Source organism: Trachypithecus francoisi, unplaced genomic scaffold, assembly GCF_009764315.1.
Source record: "Trachypithecus francoisi isolate TF-2019V2 unplaced genomic scaffold, Tfra_2.0 Lachesis_group5, whole genome shotgun sequence".
Taxonomy (NCBI): domain Eukaryota; kingdom Metazoa; phylum Chordata; class Mammalia; order Primates; family Cercopithecidae; genus Trachypithecus; species Trachypithecus francoisi.
In genome coordinates, this window is record NW_022681470.1 from 58740767 (window position 1) to 58758403 (window position 17637).

General features: G+C 47.1%; 1 protein-coding gene and 1 long non-coding RNA gene across 2 annotated transcripts in view; both read right to left on the bottom strand.

Annotated features, from left to right (window-relative positions):
• Positions 1-9365, bottom strand: part of LMOD1 (leiomodin 1) — a 53476-nt gene extending 44111 nt beyond the window's left edge. Inside the window, exon 1 of the mRNA XM_033195646.1 lies at positions 8116-9365. Coding sequence (XP_033051537.1) covers positions 8116-8376 — 261 coding nt within the window. The 5' untranslated portion in view covers positions 8377-9365. The remainder of the gene's footprint in view (positions 1-8115) is intronic.
• A 1125-nt stretch (positions 9366-10490) lies between these two features.
• LOC117074322 lies at positions 10491-16435 on the bottom strand. The gene is made up of 3 exons (XR_004433548.1): positions 16264-16435; positions 16025-16105; positions 10491-10707 (listed from the first exon to the last, which is right to left on the bottom strand). It is a non-coding gene; the product is annotated as an uncharacterized LOC117074322 (long non-coding RNA).
• Between the last annotated feature and the right edge of the window lie 1202 nt (positions 16436-17637).

Consider the following 17637-nt stretch of genomic DNA (forward strand, 5'->3'; position numbering starts at 1 on the left):
GTCTATCTCACCCATTAGAATGTAACCTTGGCCAGGTAGGGTGGCTCATGCCTGTATCCCAGCATTTTGGGAGGCCAAGACAGGAGGATCACTTGAGCCCAGGAGTTCAAGACCAGCCTTGGCAACACAGGGAGACCCCAGTATCTACAAATAATTTAAAAATTATCTGGACGTGATGGCACACACCTGTAGTCCTAACTACTTAGGAGGCTGAGGCAAGAGGATCCCTTGAGCTCAGGAGGTGGAAGCTGCAGTGAGCTGAGATTGCACCACTGCACTCCAGCCTGGGCAACAGGGTAAGACTGTGTCTCAACACAAACAAACAAACAAAAAACAAAAACAAAAACAAAACAGTGGCTCATGCCCGTAATCTCAGCACTTTGGGAGATCAAGGTGGGCAGATCATCTGAGCCCAGGAGTTTCACACCAGCCTGGGCAACATGGTGAAACCCCGTCTCTACTAAAAATACAAAAAAATTATCTGGACATGGTGGTGCACAACTGTAGTTCCCAGCTACTCGGGAGGCTGAGGTGAAAGCATCGCTGGAGCCCAGGAGATGGAAGTTACAGTGAGCCAAGATGATGCCACTGCACTCCATGCTGGGGAACAGAGTGACACCCTGTCTCAAAAACAAACAAACAGAATGTAACCTCTATGAGGGCAAGAACTTTGTCTATCTTGTTCACTACTCTATCCTGGTATTTAGAAAGTACATAATAGGAACTCATTAAAGAGCTGGCGAAATAATGATTTAATGGAGTCCTCCTCCCTCCTTGTAAACATAAAGCATGATTCATGAATTCTGTGTATAAAAAGAATGAAGAGAATGGGAATGAGAGGGGCAGATAGGGGTGAAGGGAAGGGAGCCTTTCACGGGCCTTTACTACTAGGTGTCCAAGCCAGCACTCTGCTTAGTGCTTTATGTGGATTATTTTGCTGAAACCTCATAACTATCCTATGAAAAACCATTGTAATTTCCTTTTTTTTTTTTTTTTGAGACAGAGTTTTGCTCTTGTCGCCCAGGCTGGAGTGCAGTGGCGCCGTCTAATCTCACCACAACCTCTCCCTCCCGGGTTCAAGAGATTCTCCTGCCTCAGCCTCCCAAGTAGCTGGGATTACAGGTGTGTGCCACTACGCCCGGCTAATTTTGTATTTTTAGTAGAGATAGGGTTTCTCCATGGTGGTCAGGTTGATCCTGAACTCCCAACCTCAGGTGATCCGCCTGCCTCGGCCTCCCAAAGTGCTGGGATTACAGGCTTGAGACACCGCACCCGGCCGTAATTTCCATTTTATAGGTGAGGAAACTCAGGCTCCAAGAGGTGAAGTCGCTTGTTTGGGTCATACAGCCAGCAACCAGCAGAGCAGGATCTGCACCCCCGTCTAGCTGGCCCGAGGAGACTATTCTAACCACTAGACTCATATATTCTGCACTCAGATCTTCGTTGGGAATTTCTGCCCGAGGATGCAGCACCTTTCACTTGCCAGGCTCGGGGGCAGGGGTCCTGCCAGCCCTGCTGGCTTGATCTGGAAGGAAGGCCGATTGAAGTAACAATCGGAAGGCGCCTGAGGGCTGTCCAGGAGAGGGTGGTGCAGGGGTGTGGGAACAGGAGGTGCTTCTATTCCTAGCTGTTTGTAAACAGCATCCCGACAACCCGGCTTGTCCTTTCTGCAGTGGGCCCCAGGGACAGCTGAAACCAAGTTCTCCCAAAGCAGCCTTGGCTTTTCTGAGCTTGTGCTGGGGTGGAAGCCTGCAGACAAGGAGAATCCACCTCGAAAGCTTCTCCTAATCTCCTTTCACTTTGCCTTTTTCCAACCCAGAAACTCAGTTTGGGCCCCTGAGTCTGGGATATCAAATAAATTCGGCAGAAGCTCATAGAAATCAGGCGGCTGGGGCCAGGCAGCGAGTAATTACATAAGCCCTGCCTCCCTGCTTTCCTTCCTCCCCTTCCCCTCTCTGTCATTCCTTCACTCCCACTGGTTTTGTTTTGATTTTTTTTTTAAACTTCATGAGAGATAAAATAATGTCGATTGGCCAGGCGCGGTGGCTCAAGCCTGTAATCCCAGCACTTTGGGAGGCCGAGACGGGCGGATCACGAGGTCAGGAGATCGAGACCATCCTGGCTGACACGGTGAAACCCCGTCTCTACTAAAAAATACAAAAAAACTAGCCGGGCGAGGTGGCGGGCGCCTGTAGTCCCAGCTACTCCGGAGGCTGAGGCAGGAGAATAGCGTGAACCCGGGAGGCGGAGCTTGCAGTGAGCTGAGATCCGGCCACTGCACTCCAGCCTGGGCTACAGAGCAAGACTCCGTCTCAAAAAAAAAAAAAAAAAAATAATGTCGATTTGGCAGATACACGGGTACAAACTCTGAAGAGTGAGGAATGAAGGTCTCTCATGATGTGCCAAACACTTTCAATGCCTCATTCTATTTAATCTTCACTATAACCCTTCAAGGGTGATTGTATCATCCCCACTTGACAGGTAAAGTAATTGGGCCTCAAGAAGCTATGTTAATGAGATAGCATTGATAAAGCCTTTGGCACCAGAAGGCACTCAATCAAGTTAATGTTCTATCTTCCTTGGGTAACTTATTCCAGGTCACTGGATCAGTAAGGGGCAGGAGCAGAATTCAAACCTGGACCTATCTGATTCCAGACACCCATGGACTTTCTGTCTCACCATACCACCCAAACACTAACAAGCCGTTGGGGGAACTGATGAACCGAATGGAGACCACTGCTCTTTTGCTGGTTATACAAAAGTGGTCCAATAAAAAAGGAAGGGCCTGATCTGGAAAGGCCTGGATTCTATGGCTCAGGATATTCCTGTTTATCCAACTTGGTAGGCATGTAAATATCAGCGTCGCCTCTCCTGTCCCCCATGCATGCTGCTGTGTGTTGTTCCTCTGTTCCTGCTGTGTGTGTGTGTGTGTGTTTATACACATGTGTATAGATTGCCTATCTCTCGGTGAGATTCATGAGGGCTCTGCACACTGTGGGACCAGCTGTAGATACGGTCTGACAAGGATACTCTAAAGTCTCCTGGAGGGGAGAAAGAGAGACTGAAGGAGGATAGACAGATAAGACCAGGGCTTTGACCTCACCTTCTTGTCCCAGCCTGGGGACCATGAAGCTCCCGGAATTCCTGAAGCCTCCAGCCTTCTCTGATGCTGGGAGCAACCTCCACTTGGTTAGTAGGACTCAGATCTCACCTCTCAACCATCTATATCCCGCTCTCACTGGTGAGTCATCTTATTTTACAAGTGCTCCTTGGTCCTGTCTATCTGTCCTGCCTCCCTCTTGCAGTTTCCATCCACCCAAGCTCTTTTTTTTTTTTTTGACACAGAGTCTTGCTCTGTTGCTAGGCTGGAGTACAGTGGCACGATCTCGGCTCACTGCAACCTCCACCTCCTGGGTTCAAGGGATTCTCCTGCCTCAGCCTCCTGAGTAGCTGGGACTACAGGTATGTGCCAACACATCCAGCTAATTTTTGTATTTTTAGTAGAGACGGGGTTTTACCATGTTGGCCAGGCTGGTCTCGATCACTCGATCTCTTGATCTGCCCGCCTCGGCCTCCCAAAGCACTGGGATTACAGACGTGAGCCATCGCACACAGCCCAGCCAAGCTCTTATACCTACTGTCCCAGTAAGGAGAAGGCAGGCACCCAGAGGGCAGCACTGAGGGGGAGAGCAGGCACTAATGCCTCACTTGCTCAAAATTCTTTTTATTTTTATTTTTTTGAGATTGACTTTTTTTTTGACCCTGTCAGCCAGGCTGGAGAGCAGTGGCTCAATCTCAGCTCACTGCAACCTCTGCCTCCCGGGTTCAAGTGATTCTCCTGCCTCAGCCTCCCAAGTAGCTGGACTACAGGCATGCGCCACCACGCTTGGCATTTTTTTTTTTTTTCTGAGACAGAGTTTTGCTCTTGTTGCCCAGGCTGGAGTGCAATGGTGCGATCTCGGCTCACTGTAACCTCCACCTCTCGGGTTCAAGCGATTCTCCTACCTCAGCCTCCTGAGTAGCTGGGATTACAGACATGCGCCGCCACGCCTGGCTAATTTTGTATTTTTAGTAGAGAAGGGGTTTTTCCATGTTGGTCAGGCTGGTCTTGAACTCCCGGCCTCAGGTGATCTGCTTGCTTCAGTCTCCCAAAGTGCTGGGATTACAGGTGTGAGCCACCACGCCCGGCCATTTTTCTTGTATTATTAGTAGAGATGGGGTTGCACCATGTTGGCCAGGCTGGTAAAATTCTTTTTTTTTAATCTAATTTTTAACTTTTTAGAGATGGGGTCTTGCTATGTTGCCCAGGCTGGTCTTGAGCTCCTAAGTTCAAGTGATCCTCCTGTCTCAGCCTCTCAAAGTGCTGAGATTATAGGCATTAGGCACCACACCTGCCCTCAAAATTCTTTAAATATTACATACATACAGAAGAAAACATATGAGTAAGAACAATATTTAAAACAAACACCTGTGGATTGTACCACCTAGTTTAAGAAACAATCAGTTGCTTTTTCAAACTCTGGATAGAGGCAGTTTCAACTTTCAGGGAGAGATTTTAACAGAGTCTAGCCCTCTCCGGTGCCTGCTTTTCCCTCCCTGGGTCAACAGGCCCCCATCACCTCTTCTGCCCTCTCCACCCTAGCCTCCAGGGCTATTTTGGGTGTGTACCAGTTGGGGTTAATCTCCTTAAGCGTTGAGCCGTGCTGCTCAGTGCACTCCTGATAAGTCCCAGCCCTCTGCAAAGGGCATTCTGAGGTTTAGGCCGCCGACCTCGGGCCTTCCCAGCCCTGTAGAGAGATACCCTGGACACTGAACTGTGAACTAGAACCGACGGGGGAGGGGGCTGCAGAGGCTGTGCAGGCAGTGGGAGGGGAAGGTCAGGAGGGCTCAGGCCCAGCAGCCGCTATTAGTGGGGTGCTTCGGGTTTGCTTCTCAAGTTTACCTCTAGGGAGAGCTTTCCTCCACCCCCCCCAGCTCAGCTGCCCCTGCCCCTGGCTGGGTACAGGCGCTAATCCCCAGCCCCTGGTAACACCAGGGAGAAGGGAGGGGAAGGCAGGCTGGAGATTTTCTTTCCCACTTGGGAAGGAAAGAGGACACACAAGTTGACCGGTTGGGATCTGGTTCCTGAAACCTGAGGCAAGGACAAGAGGTTCACTGAACCGTTGGCTATAGGCTTCCCCAGGGGCTTTGTCTTCTACCTGGGCTGAAGGAGAGTTCCCGGATGATCAGGGCGGAGCTACACTGGCTGACAGGTCTGGCCCTTTAAAGGGAGGGAGAGAAGCTGGGGTCAATTCTTCCAAGTCCCACCTCTACCCTCCCCAATCCCCTGCTAACATTCACTCAAAACAGAGGCTGAAGGCCTGCTGTGTGCTGGGCCCTGAATTTGCATTTTGCCCTCCAAGTCACACAAGATACAAAAGTGATGTCCCAAGGGCTTTGGTACAGACTGGTATTGGAACGCTCCGACCAGGTGCCTGACTGGAAGACTACCTGAAGGAAGTGGTGCCGAGATAGGCAGGACAAATAGGAGTTGACCTGGAAGAGGCATGGGTGGAATATTCATGAAAAAGATGGTTAAACAATCAGGAGGATCTCTGGAGTATCCCATACCCTGGGAGGAGAAGCAGGCCAAGGGCCCTCCCACAGCCTAGACTCACTTTGTGCAATAGCCAGAGTATGCATCTTGGGGCTCTCCTTCTAGGGAAAAGACAGACCTTAAGACTGTCTTAAGGCCGACCTCCCACTATTGGTTTCTTTCTTTCTTTTAATTTTATTATGAAAATTTTCGAACATACATACAAAAGTAGAAAAAATAATATAATGAACACCCATGTAGACTCATCACCCAGCTTCAACAATTGTCAACTGGTGGCCAATCTTGTTCTATCTATACCCCCATCCAGATTATTTTAAGGCTAATTCCTAAAGTCAATAAATTTTTCCCATAAATATTTATGTATTTATGTCTAAAAGAGAAGAATCCTTTACAAAGTATATCTGCAACACCATTATCACACTTAAAAGAAATTAACAGAAATTAACAGAAATTCCTTAACGGCATCCAGTATCTAGTCAGGATTTACTTTCCCTAATCCACACTTAGTTTTAATAATTATGTTCCTACTCGTGGGGGTGGGGAGGTGAACATTTGACAGAAGACTATTATTTCAGCCAATATAAGAATTTGTGGTCTCTACTCTGTAACTGATGGTTCTATACGTGTGTGTTTCGTACAGAATCTAATTAGATTACAATTTTTTCAGGGTAGGGACTGACATTACTGTCTTTTTTGCACCCTAGTATGGCAGCGAGGAAGAAGCACTGATCTCAACTAATTAGCTGTGTGACTTTGGGAAGGTTATTCAACCTCTCTAAGAAAAAATAGGAATAAAAATACCCATCTCCCAGGAATTGTGAGGTTTAAAGAAAAGGTGAACACGCTCAGCATGTAGAAGGTTCTTAGTAAATGATCATCTTGCTTTACTCTCTGTTTCAACCACTTTTCAGTTCTTCACAGGGAGTGAAGGCCACCATCAGTGAGGGCTGCAGCCAGGCCATCAGCCTGGAGTCCACCTGCCCCCAGCACTGTGCTGTGTCTGTAGTGTTGGTGGTCCCCACCCTGAGCACCCAGGGGTTGCTTGTTTACTTGGGCCACTCATTAAACTGACAGGTGAGGCTTGCACAGTCCTCAGGAGACTGAGGGAAGAGAGGAGCTGGGCAGGAGTAGAGATTTGCTTTTGGCCCACTTCACCAGTTTCTGGGTTCCTTGACTCCAATGGAATAATAATTTCATAGCTGGCCTTTATTGAGTGTTTATGACACGCCAAGCTCTGTGCTAAGTGCTCTACCGCAGTACCCCTTTTAGTATTCACAACCCTGTGAGATGGGTACTACTATCCAGTCAACACAATTTCATACCCAGCCACACATGCCACACGCATTTTAGATTATAATGTTCCCATTCTCAGTTCCTCTGTGAGACTGTGCATGTCATTTGAAGCTCTGTGCCTCAATTTTCATAGAAGTAAAACAAAAAGCAAGAATTGAGACTGATCTTTTTCTTGCAATAATTCACATGTAATGGATAATGTACAAGAGATGTGGCTCAGTAAGAGAACTAGAACAAAGACTTGAACAATTTTCCTATGCAACACTCTTTCCCATGGACAAAGGGATCCCACAAAGTCATACTCCATTGGAGGCTAGTTTGTCCAAGGAAAACTCACATATAAATGCAAAAGTGACACAAAAAAAAAATTCCTCCATGCCAACTCAGGAAAACAGAAAGCAAGTTGTGCTTGAGCCCATCGTAGGTGTGGGCAGATGCTTCCAAAACCGTCACCCCTTTTCCTTCCTCTATGAATACCTTCATCCCCCAGCAAAGTGGCCTCCTTAGCTGGTAAAAGAGTTAATTACCAAAAAGAGAGCATGCTCCCTCCAGAGGCTTCTCTGGAGAGTGCAAAAACAAAACAAAACCAAAAACCAACTAACCACAACAAAAAACATCTACCCGGGGAATAAATTTGAAGCTATCGGGTCTTTAAGCCACATCTCCCAGGCAGACTCCTTCCTGGTCCCTGTCTCCCTTTGCTTTGGGAAACTCATTTACTCCCAAGCCTCCTGAAATGATCCATGTGCCGTGAGATGCCCATAGGGGTGGGACTTGAAAATGAGTTTTTCTCCCACACAAAAAAAGGCTTAGCTTTGTCTTTTTGGGTGGCTGACAGGAGACATAAAGTATCACTCTATCTTTTTATGCCTCCTCACAATAGGATGGAATGAGTGGAGAAAAACAAAGGTATTGTGGGACCAGGATGGAGTCAACTTGACAATGGACTCTTCAAGAACACCTTCCAGCTCCCATTCTACTAGTAGCTCTATTTGATTTTGTGGGATGTTGTGTTCCTCCAACATATCCAACTTCTGCTTATAAAACAGAAATTAGGAGTAAGAGATTTGTACTGCTAGTTCAGTGGATAATCATCAGTTCTGAAGCATTAAAATCCTTTGCAAACAAGAACATTTCTTCTAAGGAAGGAAGCATCCTAATCATGAAGCCAGGGTCTCCAGCCCTCCCCTGTCTCCCTCCTCCCCTCCAGGGCTGTGCTCACTCACATCCATGGACATCTCCCTCTGCATAAGTTTCTTGGTCTCCTTTTCACAGAAGTTGAGCATGGCCTCCCGGTTGTACACACCCGTGGACTGTTTCTCTGTCTGGTTTCTCTGCCGCAGCCCCACGGGAACACTCCCATCTGGATCCACCACGTCCAGCTCCTTCTCCAACTCCTCCATCTCCTCGGGAGACAGCGTCTCCAGCAGGCTGTCGATGTCGGGGTCTTCACTCACCTGCCGGCGATATTTGGCTACCCTAGACATCTTGGCAAAATGGGCTATGGCTGCCAGGGGCTATCAGAGTCCTGGTGGGCAGGGAAGGGAGAGGGGTGAGCTGATCTGGATGCAGGGAGTGGGCTGAGGAGCAAACCCCCGGCTGGTCGAGGACTGCAGCTCCTTGGCCCTTCTGTGCTACAGGTGCTAAAGTGTTCACTGGAAGCAGCAGCCTCCCTGCAGTCCAGGGCTAGTGGACCCCGGCTGGACTAATCAGTGGCCAATAAGACCCAACAACTGCCGGGCCCAGAGAGGAGAAGCCAATCCCTAAGCTGGGGGCGGTCCTACCTCGCTGTCAGAGCTGTTTGAAACTTGAGGACATTCCAGGGAATCTTGGAGCGCTGCGTGACCAAATTTAGTACAGAGCAGTTTAGCCTTTTAAAGACAAGGGGCCATGCAATGAGAAAAAGACACAAAAATGCGTAGGCTGGCAGAAGCAGATCACAGCCACGGAGAGCCAGACAAGCAGGGACGAGGCCATGAGGGCCGGTGAACTGCCGGACCCAGGCACGTTCAAGAGCGTATTTTACTACTCCATCACCGTGTGGACGTATGGCTGTGGTCAATGTGTGCTTCATGGACTTCCTTCTACAGTATTTGGTAATGTGCTGGGGGACTCCCAGGTGTATACAACTCCAGGAAAGGCTAGATTCAAGATGAGGAGCTGTTACTCCTAACCCCCTGCCTACCCACTTTCTTTCTACCCAGGTTCTGCAAAGGAGGACTTGAAGGCTGAGCATCAGAGGCTCCAGGGTCCTTTGGCCATTTCTTAAGAGAGAGACAGAAAGACAAAGTTAGAGATAGAGATAGCTAGGCAGGAGAGAGAGAGAGAGAGAGAGAGAGAGAGAGAGAGAGAGAGAGAATAAATCCTCACTGTGTACCAAAACTGAAAACTGGCAGGTTGTTTGGGAAAGAGAGAAGGATCTGCAGAAGTTGGGAAACTCTTAAAGGGCTGTCACTTTCCATGAAGTTCCAAGGCTCTTGGGAAGAGGGTTCAAACCTCCCCCCATAGTCATCTGTTTCTTCCTCTGCTGGGCATCTGCAGACAGACCTCCTTTGGGAGCACAGAGGCAGGTCACCACCCACATATAAATCCAGAGCACAGTTTAGTATGTCTTCAGGGAAGGAGAATTCTGGGCCGTCGGGAGAGATATGATTGCAACAGGTCTGGCATGTTTCATAGAAGGGCTTTCCACTGCTCATCCATCATGCTGCCCTGCACAAGTCACAGAGACATTCAATCCCCTGCCCCCCTCCCTCCTGCCACAAAATCCCTTCTAGAAGCTCTGGTGTAACCCATCAGGGTAGATGCTTCGATCTTTCCTGGCGTCTTTCCGTCCTAAGCCAGAGAGAGACAGTCACTTGATCAGCATACGCTGAGTCCAGGGATCGTCTGGGACTAAAACTTGGCTGTGCCATTTAATGTCCACTAGTTCAACTTTAGGTTAAGGCTGAAGAGGAGAATGGTGCCCACTGCGGGGACTGAAGGACAGAGGGAAGGCAGGCAGACTTGATGGGAAAAGTGGAAGAAGACTTTAGGGAAACCTGGGGGTTGTCACTTTAAGAGTCAATAGCCAATTTATTGGTCAGTCCGTAGGTATATATTTATTGAGTGATTTATTGAGTGCCTGTTATATGTCAGGCATTGCTCTAAGAGCAAGAGATATAACTAAAGATACAAAATCAGGCCAGGTGCAGTGGCTCATGCCTGTAATCCCAGCACATTGGGAGGCCAAGGTAGGAGGATTGCTTGAGTCCAGGAGTTCAAGAATAGGCTGGGAAACATAATGAGACCCCCATCTCTCAAAAAAAAAAAATTAGCCTGATGTGGTGGTGAGCATCTGTTGTTCCAGCTACTCAGGGGGCTGAGGTGGGAGGATTGCCTGAGGCCAGAAGGTTGAGGCTGCAGTCAGCTGTGATCATGCTACTGTACCCCAGCCTGGACAACAGAGCAAAAACCCATCGAAAGAAAAAGAAAGAAAGAAGGAAGGAAGGAAGGAAGGAAGGAAGGAAGGAAAGGAAGGAAGGAGGAAGGAAGGAAGGAAGGAAAGGAAGGAAAGGAAGGAAAGGAAGGAAGGAAGGAAGGAAAGGAAGGAAAGGAAGGAAGGAAGGAAGGAAGGAAGGAAGGAGGGAGGGAGGGAGGGAGGCAAGCACAGGGGCTATGGGAAAACACAACAAGAGGAGACTGGATAGAAGTATGATTTAACAATGAAGAGCTTGGGCCTTTGAAGCCAACAGACCAGCATTTGGTCCTCATATTGCTACTTACAGGCCATGTGACTTGGGCAAGCTACCTTCTTTTCTGAGACTTGAGTTCATCATCTGTAAAATAAGGACAACTGTTATACCAATCTTGTATAATTGTTGTCAATATTAAATTAGGTCCTACACATGAAAACATTCATTGATATACCTAGTACATCGTAAACACCATATTTATTAGTAATTATTATAATTATTTATTTATTTTGAAATGGAGTTTTACTCTTATTGCCCAGGATGGAGTGCAATGGCACGATCTTGGCTCACTGCAATCTCTGCCTCCCAGGTTCAAACAATTCTCCTGGCTCAGCCTCTCAAGTAGCTAGGATAACAGGCATGCACCACCACACCCAGCTAATTTCTGTATTTTTAGTAGAGATGGGGTTTCACCATGTTGGTAATGCTGGTCTCGAACTCCCGACCTCAGGTGATCCGCTGGCCTCGGCCTCCCAAAGTGCTGGGATTACAGGCATGAGCCACCACACCTGACTATAATTATTTATTTACTCTTGTCCTGGGTTCTTTTCTTCCCATCCCACCTTTTCGCTCATCTTTTTCTTTCTCTCAACAGTAAACGCCCTCTAAATACACACACACACACACACACACACACACACTCTCTCTCTCTCACCTGGTTCTCATTCATTCATTCATTCATTCAAACATTTATTCAGATACTACTATTTATATAGCATCCTGCCAGGCACCACAACATTGTCATTACAACATTGTTATTCTCTTTAAACATGTAAAATTCAATGGAGTAAAGAAAAAAAAATAACTACACTGTAAGGCAAAGTGAAGCAAGCTAGAGAGGTACAAGGAGTCTTGTAGAAAGGTACAACTGTTAAAAACCCAGTGGAAGACACGCTGATTTTACGGGGAGAAGTCAGGGTGGTCATCTCAGAGGGCATAACAAAGGGTTTGAGCCGCGCTGGAGTGGGCTTTTAGTTAGGTACGTTGAGTGGACATGGCACTCCCTATGCTCACCCCCTCCCTTGGTACCCCCTTTGGGTCAGCTGGCCTTCACCCTCAGTGTTGCCTAGAAAAAAGCATCATCTTGGGTCCCTGGCTCTGGGACCTCAGCCAACCTCTAGTCTCCCAGTCAGCTGAAAGCAACTCTCTTTCTGGTTTCCAAGAACTCTTTCTCAGACTTTTTGCCAAAAATATTCACTGCTCCCTGAGGAGGAGTCAGGGCCTAAAAGCAAATCATTACCTTTAGCCCCAGGGTTAGCCCTGTACCATCTGGTTTCAGTGGTTTTCTTTTTTGGGCCCAGTGGTCTCTGGTCCAGGAAGGCACTCAAAAAAATAAATCCATAGCTTTCAAATGTAAAGGGCAGGACTCATGCCTCCTAACCAAAGGTTTCTACACATTAACCCCGGTATCTTCTCTGCGTCAGGCCTCCCAATTCCAAATCGCTGGTTCCTCTGACATGACTCAGTCAGAAGCTTTTTACTCCCTGGAGCCCCAAGGGCTCCCTGAGACTGCTCACAGACTCCAAAAGTCTTCTCTTGAGAGGCATCATGGCTGGAGCTGGAGGATTTGGGAAACCAGAGGCCAGGGAGTACAGCCACCTCCAGCCCCTACAATGAGAGGCCACTGCCCGACCCACTCTGTAGGGACCACTGGTTGTTCCAGCTCAGAATCCAATTCCACCTCAAACAAATCCATCCTGGATATCAGGGGACCCTGGCGTGGTCTATTCCCCAGAGGAAAACAAGCACTGTTGTGGCTAGAGGGATGGGGAGAAAAAAGAAGGAAAAGAGACTTAAAGCTTCAGTCAAAATATGTGGTGCAGGGTAAGGGGGAAGAATGAGGATCCAGAACCAATTTAATCAATGCTTAGGTGGCTCTCAGCTGGGCTGAATGACCCCAGGAAAGTCACATTTTCAGAAATATAGGGTGGCAGTATAGTATAGCAGATAAGACTACAGGCTCTGAAGTCAGATGACAGGGGCTCAAATCTGAAATATGTGACCTTAAGTAAGTTATTTAACCTCTCTGAGCCTTAGGCAATGGAAAATGAGGAAATTAAGAGCATCTACAAGCTGGGTGCAGTGGTGCGTGTCTGTAGTCTCAACTAGGGGTGCTGAGGCGGAAGGATTGCTTAAGCCCAGGATTTTGAGTCCAGCCTAGGGAAAATAGTGAGACTTGTCTCTTAAACAAAAACAAAAACAAAAACAAAAAAAACTGGACCTGGCATGATGGCTTATGCTTGTAATCTCCACATTTTGGGAGGCTGAGGAGATAGGAGGAATGTTTGAGGCCAGGAGTTCAAGACGAGCCCAGGCAACAGAGTAAGACCCCATCTCTTAAAAAAAAAAAAAAAAACACCTTGTCCAGACACAGTGGCTCACATCTGTAATCCCAACACTTTGGGAGGCCGAGGTGGGCTGATCACTTGAGGCCAGGAGTTTGAAACCAGCCTGGCCAATATGGCAAAACCCCATCTCTAGTAAAAATACAAAAATTAGGCCGGGCGCAGTGGCTCAAGCCTGTAATCCCAGCACTTTGGGAGGCTGAGACAGGCAGATCACGAGGTCAGGAGATCGAGACCATCCTGGCTAACATGGTGAAACCCCGTCTCTACTAAAAAATACAAAAAACTAGCCGGGCGAGGTGGCGGGCGCCTGTAGTCCCAGCTACTTGGGAGGCTGAGGCAGGAGAATGGTGTAAACCCGGGAGGCGGAGCTTACAGTGAGCTGAGATATGGCCACTGCACTCCAGCCTGGGCGACAGAGCGAAACTCCGTCTCAAAAAAAACAAAAAAACAAAAATTAACCGAGCTTGGTGGCACACACCTGTAATTCCAGCTACTCAGGAGGCTGAGGCACAAGAACACCTGAACCTGGGAGGCAAAGGTTGCAGTGAACCAAGATCATGCCACTGCACTCCAGCCTGTGACACAGCAAGACTGTCTCAAAAAAAAAAATAACAACAATAAAATAATCTAAAAATTAAAAAAGCCCTAATTCACAGAGTTATGGAATTATTAAACATATTAAATAAGATAATGCACACAAAGTACTTAGCAGCACCAGACATATTTTAAGCACTCACTAATGCTTGCTATATAGTTAAATTATATAGCTATATGTATGTGTATATACACACAAAGATCAATAGATTTGCTGACATGGAATGACTATGGCAGGGTCCTGAAAGAGATCATGAAAGACAGAAGTTTTCACACTGGTTCTTTCCTTTTGGGGGATGCTGACAGTTTCCCTAGAAGGCAGCAGACTTTGCCTCTGGGAGCAAGCCACTGGCCTGGCCCAACACTCTTGAGATGAGCAGAAACGGACAGAGGAGAGCTCGAGACAGAACACAGGCCAGACTAATGTCTTCCTGAGAGGAAAGCAGTGGGAGGAAAAAGGGGGCAGCAAAGAAACAAGAGATTGCCTCCTTCACCTCCACCAATGTTACTTAGGCTAAAACCCCTCTGTCTACCAAATCAGCCCTGGTCACAAACTAAAACCCCAAACCCAACAGGAGGCTTACTTATCCATGCCAATCTGAATTTCTCCACGACATGGACCAGGTGGGACTGTGGATTTGGTGCCATGTACGTGACTTACGACTTGGTGGATGGAGTTCCTTAGACCACGGCAGCCTCTGGCTCAAGGGAGCTCAATCTACTGAGTACCTGGACCACATGGGGCTCTAGCAGCAGTCCTATCTTGAGCCCAGAACAGTAACTTCCAATAGAATATACACTGGTATATTGAATCCGAAGTTCAAACTCCCCTCACCTTTATGGTGAGTTTTCTGTCAAGGACCTCCACTGCTTTCTTCTATTATGCCTTTGTATCATTGACCATTCCATCAGTGAGGACCACCACAGTCCCTCAAAATTATTTAAGACTCACTAGGGGGACAGTAGAGTAGCAATCCTTCTAATCCTTTCAAAAGGTTTCTTTTGCACCCTTTTCAAAAGGTTTCTTCACTTAGCACCCTGGAACCAAATGGAAGTGATTATTTTTGAGGAGATGTGACATCTTCCTCCTGGGCCTTGCCTAGCCAAAAATGTTATCTGTTGCAATTAGAAGACAGCAGAGAGTGAGAAGTCTCTTTGCTCAAAGTTTCTTTGGCCGCTGGAGCAGGGCTTCCCAGAGCAGTAAACTCCTTTAGGATACGGACTGTTGGAATTAAATGAGCTGGAGAACTACAACCTGGAAACTGGACTTCAGCTTTGCAAACTCGGAAACTCATTATCACTGTGATGGTTAATTTGATGTGTCAACTTGAGTGGGCCATATGTGCCCAGATTAAATGTTGTTCTGGGTGTGTCCATGAGGATGTTTCCAGATGAGAACAGCATTTGAATTGGTAGACTCAGCAATGTAGATTGCCCTCCTCAGTGTGGTTGGGCATTGAAAAGGCAGAGGAAAGAATTTGCCCCTCTTTTCCTGCCTCACTATTGAGCTGGGATATCTCATTTCACCTTCTCCTGCCCTCAAACTGAGATTTACATCATCAGCTCCCCTGGTTCTCAGGCCTTTGGACTTGGACCGAACTGCATCACTGACTTTCCTCCATCTCCAGCTTGCAGACACAGATTATTGGACTTCTCAACCTCCATAATCATGTGAGCTAACTACTCATAATAAATAAATAAATAGGCTGGGCGCGGTGGCTCATGCCTGTAATCCCAGCACTTTGGGAGGCCGAGGCAGGCGTATCACGAGGTCAGGAGTTCGAGACCAGCCTGGCCAATATGGTGAAACCGTCTCTACTAAAATACAAAAATTAGCCAGGCGTGGTGGTGCGCACCTGTAGTCCCAGCTATTCAGAAGGCTGAAGCAGAAGAATCACTTGAACCTGGGAGGCGGAGGTTGCAGTGAGCCAAGATCATGTCACTGCACTCCAGCCTGGGCGACAGAGTGAGACTCCAACTCAAAAATAAATAAATAATTATATATATTGGCATATATATATACACATATATAGAGAGAGAAAGAGACAAAGAAACAGAACCAGAAGGAGATATATATATATATATATATACATACATATATTTACACACAATAGGATATATATATGTGTGTGTATATATATCCTCTGTTTCTCTGGAGAACCCTGACTATTCCTGGTGATTTAGTCAAAATAACTGACCTCACAAGAGGCAGATTCATAAGCCAGTATTAACTACCAAGTGGAGAAGAATAGTTATAAACACAGGCCAGGGAATTCTCTCCTATATCAAAATCTATTCAGAAGCCAAATAAAAAGAAGATTGCATAATAAATACGGAATAAGAACAAAGGGAGGTAGCTAGAGCTAAGGGATATTTTATCTGTGTCCTGCTGAGACCAGAAAAAATATCCTTGCCCCATGAGAGTGCAAACCTCTAGTTACTAAAATATTTATACCCACCAGGTCTTCAGTGCTGACTATACCTCAGATTCTTGCCCTCCAAATTCCTCCATGTCCCCTCTCCCACATTCTCTCTTCAGCCTGTACAATAGAGTTAACTATTCTTAATTACAGTCACATTCCGAGCGCGTCTTCTCCAACTTACACACCCAAATCAGACTAGTATGAACCATTCTCACATGCAAGACACATTTATTGATAATCTTTAGTTCCATGGAGGGTTCGATTCATCTGCTTACTTTATTTCCAAGCTTTTGGAGAGACCCTCACTCCTCTTTGCAGTCTTCCTTTATTTATTCATTTATTTATTTATTTGAGATGTAGTCTCACTCTGTCGCTCAGGCACAATCTCGGCTCACTGCAACCTCCACCTCCCAAGTTCAGGCGATTCTCCTGCCTCCGCCTCCTGGGTAGCTGGGATTACAGGCACCACGCAGGGCTAAATTTTGTATTTTCAGTGGAGACTTTGTTTCAACATGGTGGTCAGGCTGGTCTCAAACTCCTGACCTCGTGATCTGCCTGCCTCGGCCTCCCAAAGTGCTGGAATTACAGGCATGTGCCACTGCGCCCAGCCTCTTCCATTATTTATGACATTGACTTTTCCGTAAAATAAATATATACATATTTTAAATTCAATTACAAACGTACAGAATGGAGAGGAGCACTTTAACAGCCATCACATGATTGGGATTTTGTTGACAGTAAACTAAAAGCTCCATGGGTCCCCGCCTTTTTTTTTGATAGTGTCTCACTCTGTCACTAGGGTGCAGTGGCATGATCACAGCTCCCTGCGGGCTAGACCTCCTAAGCTCAAGCAATCTTCCCGCCTCGGTTTCCTGAATAGCTAGGGCTACAAGTGCGTGCCACTACGCCTTGCCTGGTCCCCATAAGTCCCCTCTTCTCCGAGCCAAACAACTTCACACCTTCTGGTCATCATTAGTGGAGAGGCCTGTGAGAGGTCAATGTCTCTGAAATCGAGGGCTCCAAATTGGTCATGGCTCTCCAGATGGCCCAGTCTGTTTCATTTCACAAACATTTACTGAGCATCTACTACATTCCAGGCACTGTGGTTATTATAAATCACTGAGACATTGTTTGCCCTAAAGGAGCTACGTGTATTTGGTAACCGCTTCACAATACGTGACGAATAAGATAGCACTAATCCACATTTGACAGCAAAAGTACCAAAAAAGAAAGAAAGAAAAAGAAGAGAGAGAAAGAAAAGAAAAGAGGTGAGAGAAAGAGGGTGGATGCGGTGGCTCACGCCTGTAATCCTAGCACTTTGGGAGGTCGAGGTGGGCGGGATCACGAGGTCAGCAGTTCGATCCAGCCTGATCAACATGGCGAAACCCTGTCTTTACTAAAAAAAAAAATACATTTGGCGGGACCTGGGGGCGCGCGCCTGTAATCCCAGCTACTCAGGAGGTTGAGGCAGGAGAATGGCTTGAACCCGGGAGGCGAAGGTTGCAGTGAGCGGAGATCGCGCCGCTGCACTCCAGCCTGGGCGATAGAGCCAGACTCCGTCAAAAAAAGAAAAAGAAAAGAAAAGAAAAAAGAAAAAGGAAGGGAGGGAGGCAGGGAGGGAGGCAAGGAGCGAAGGAGAGAAGAAAAGG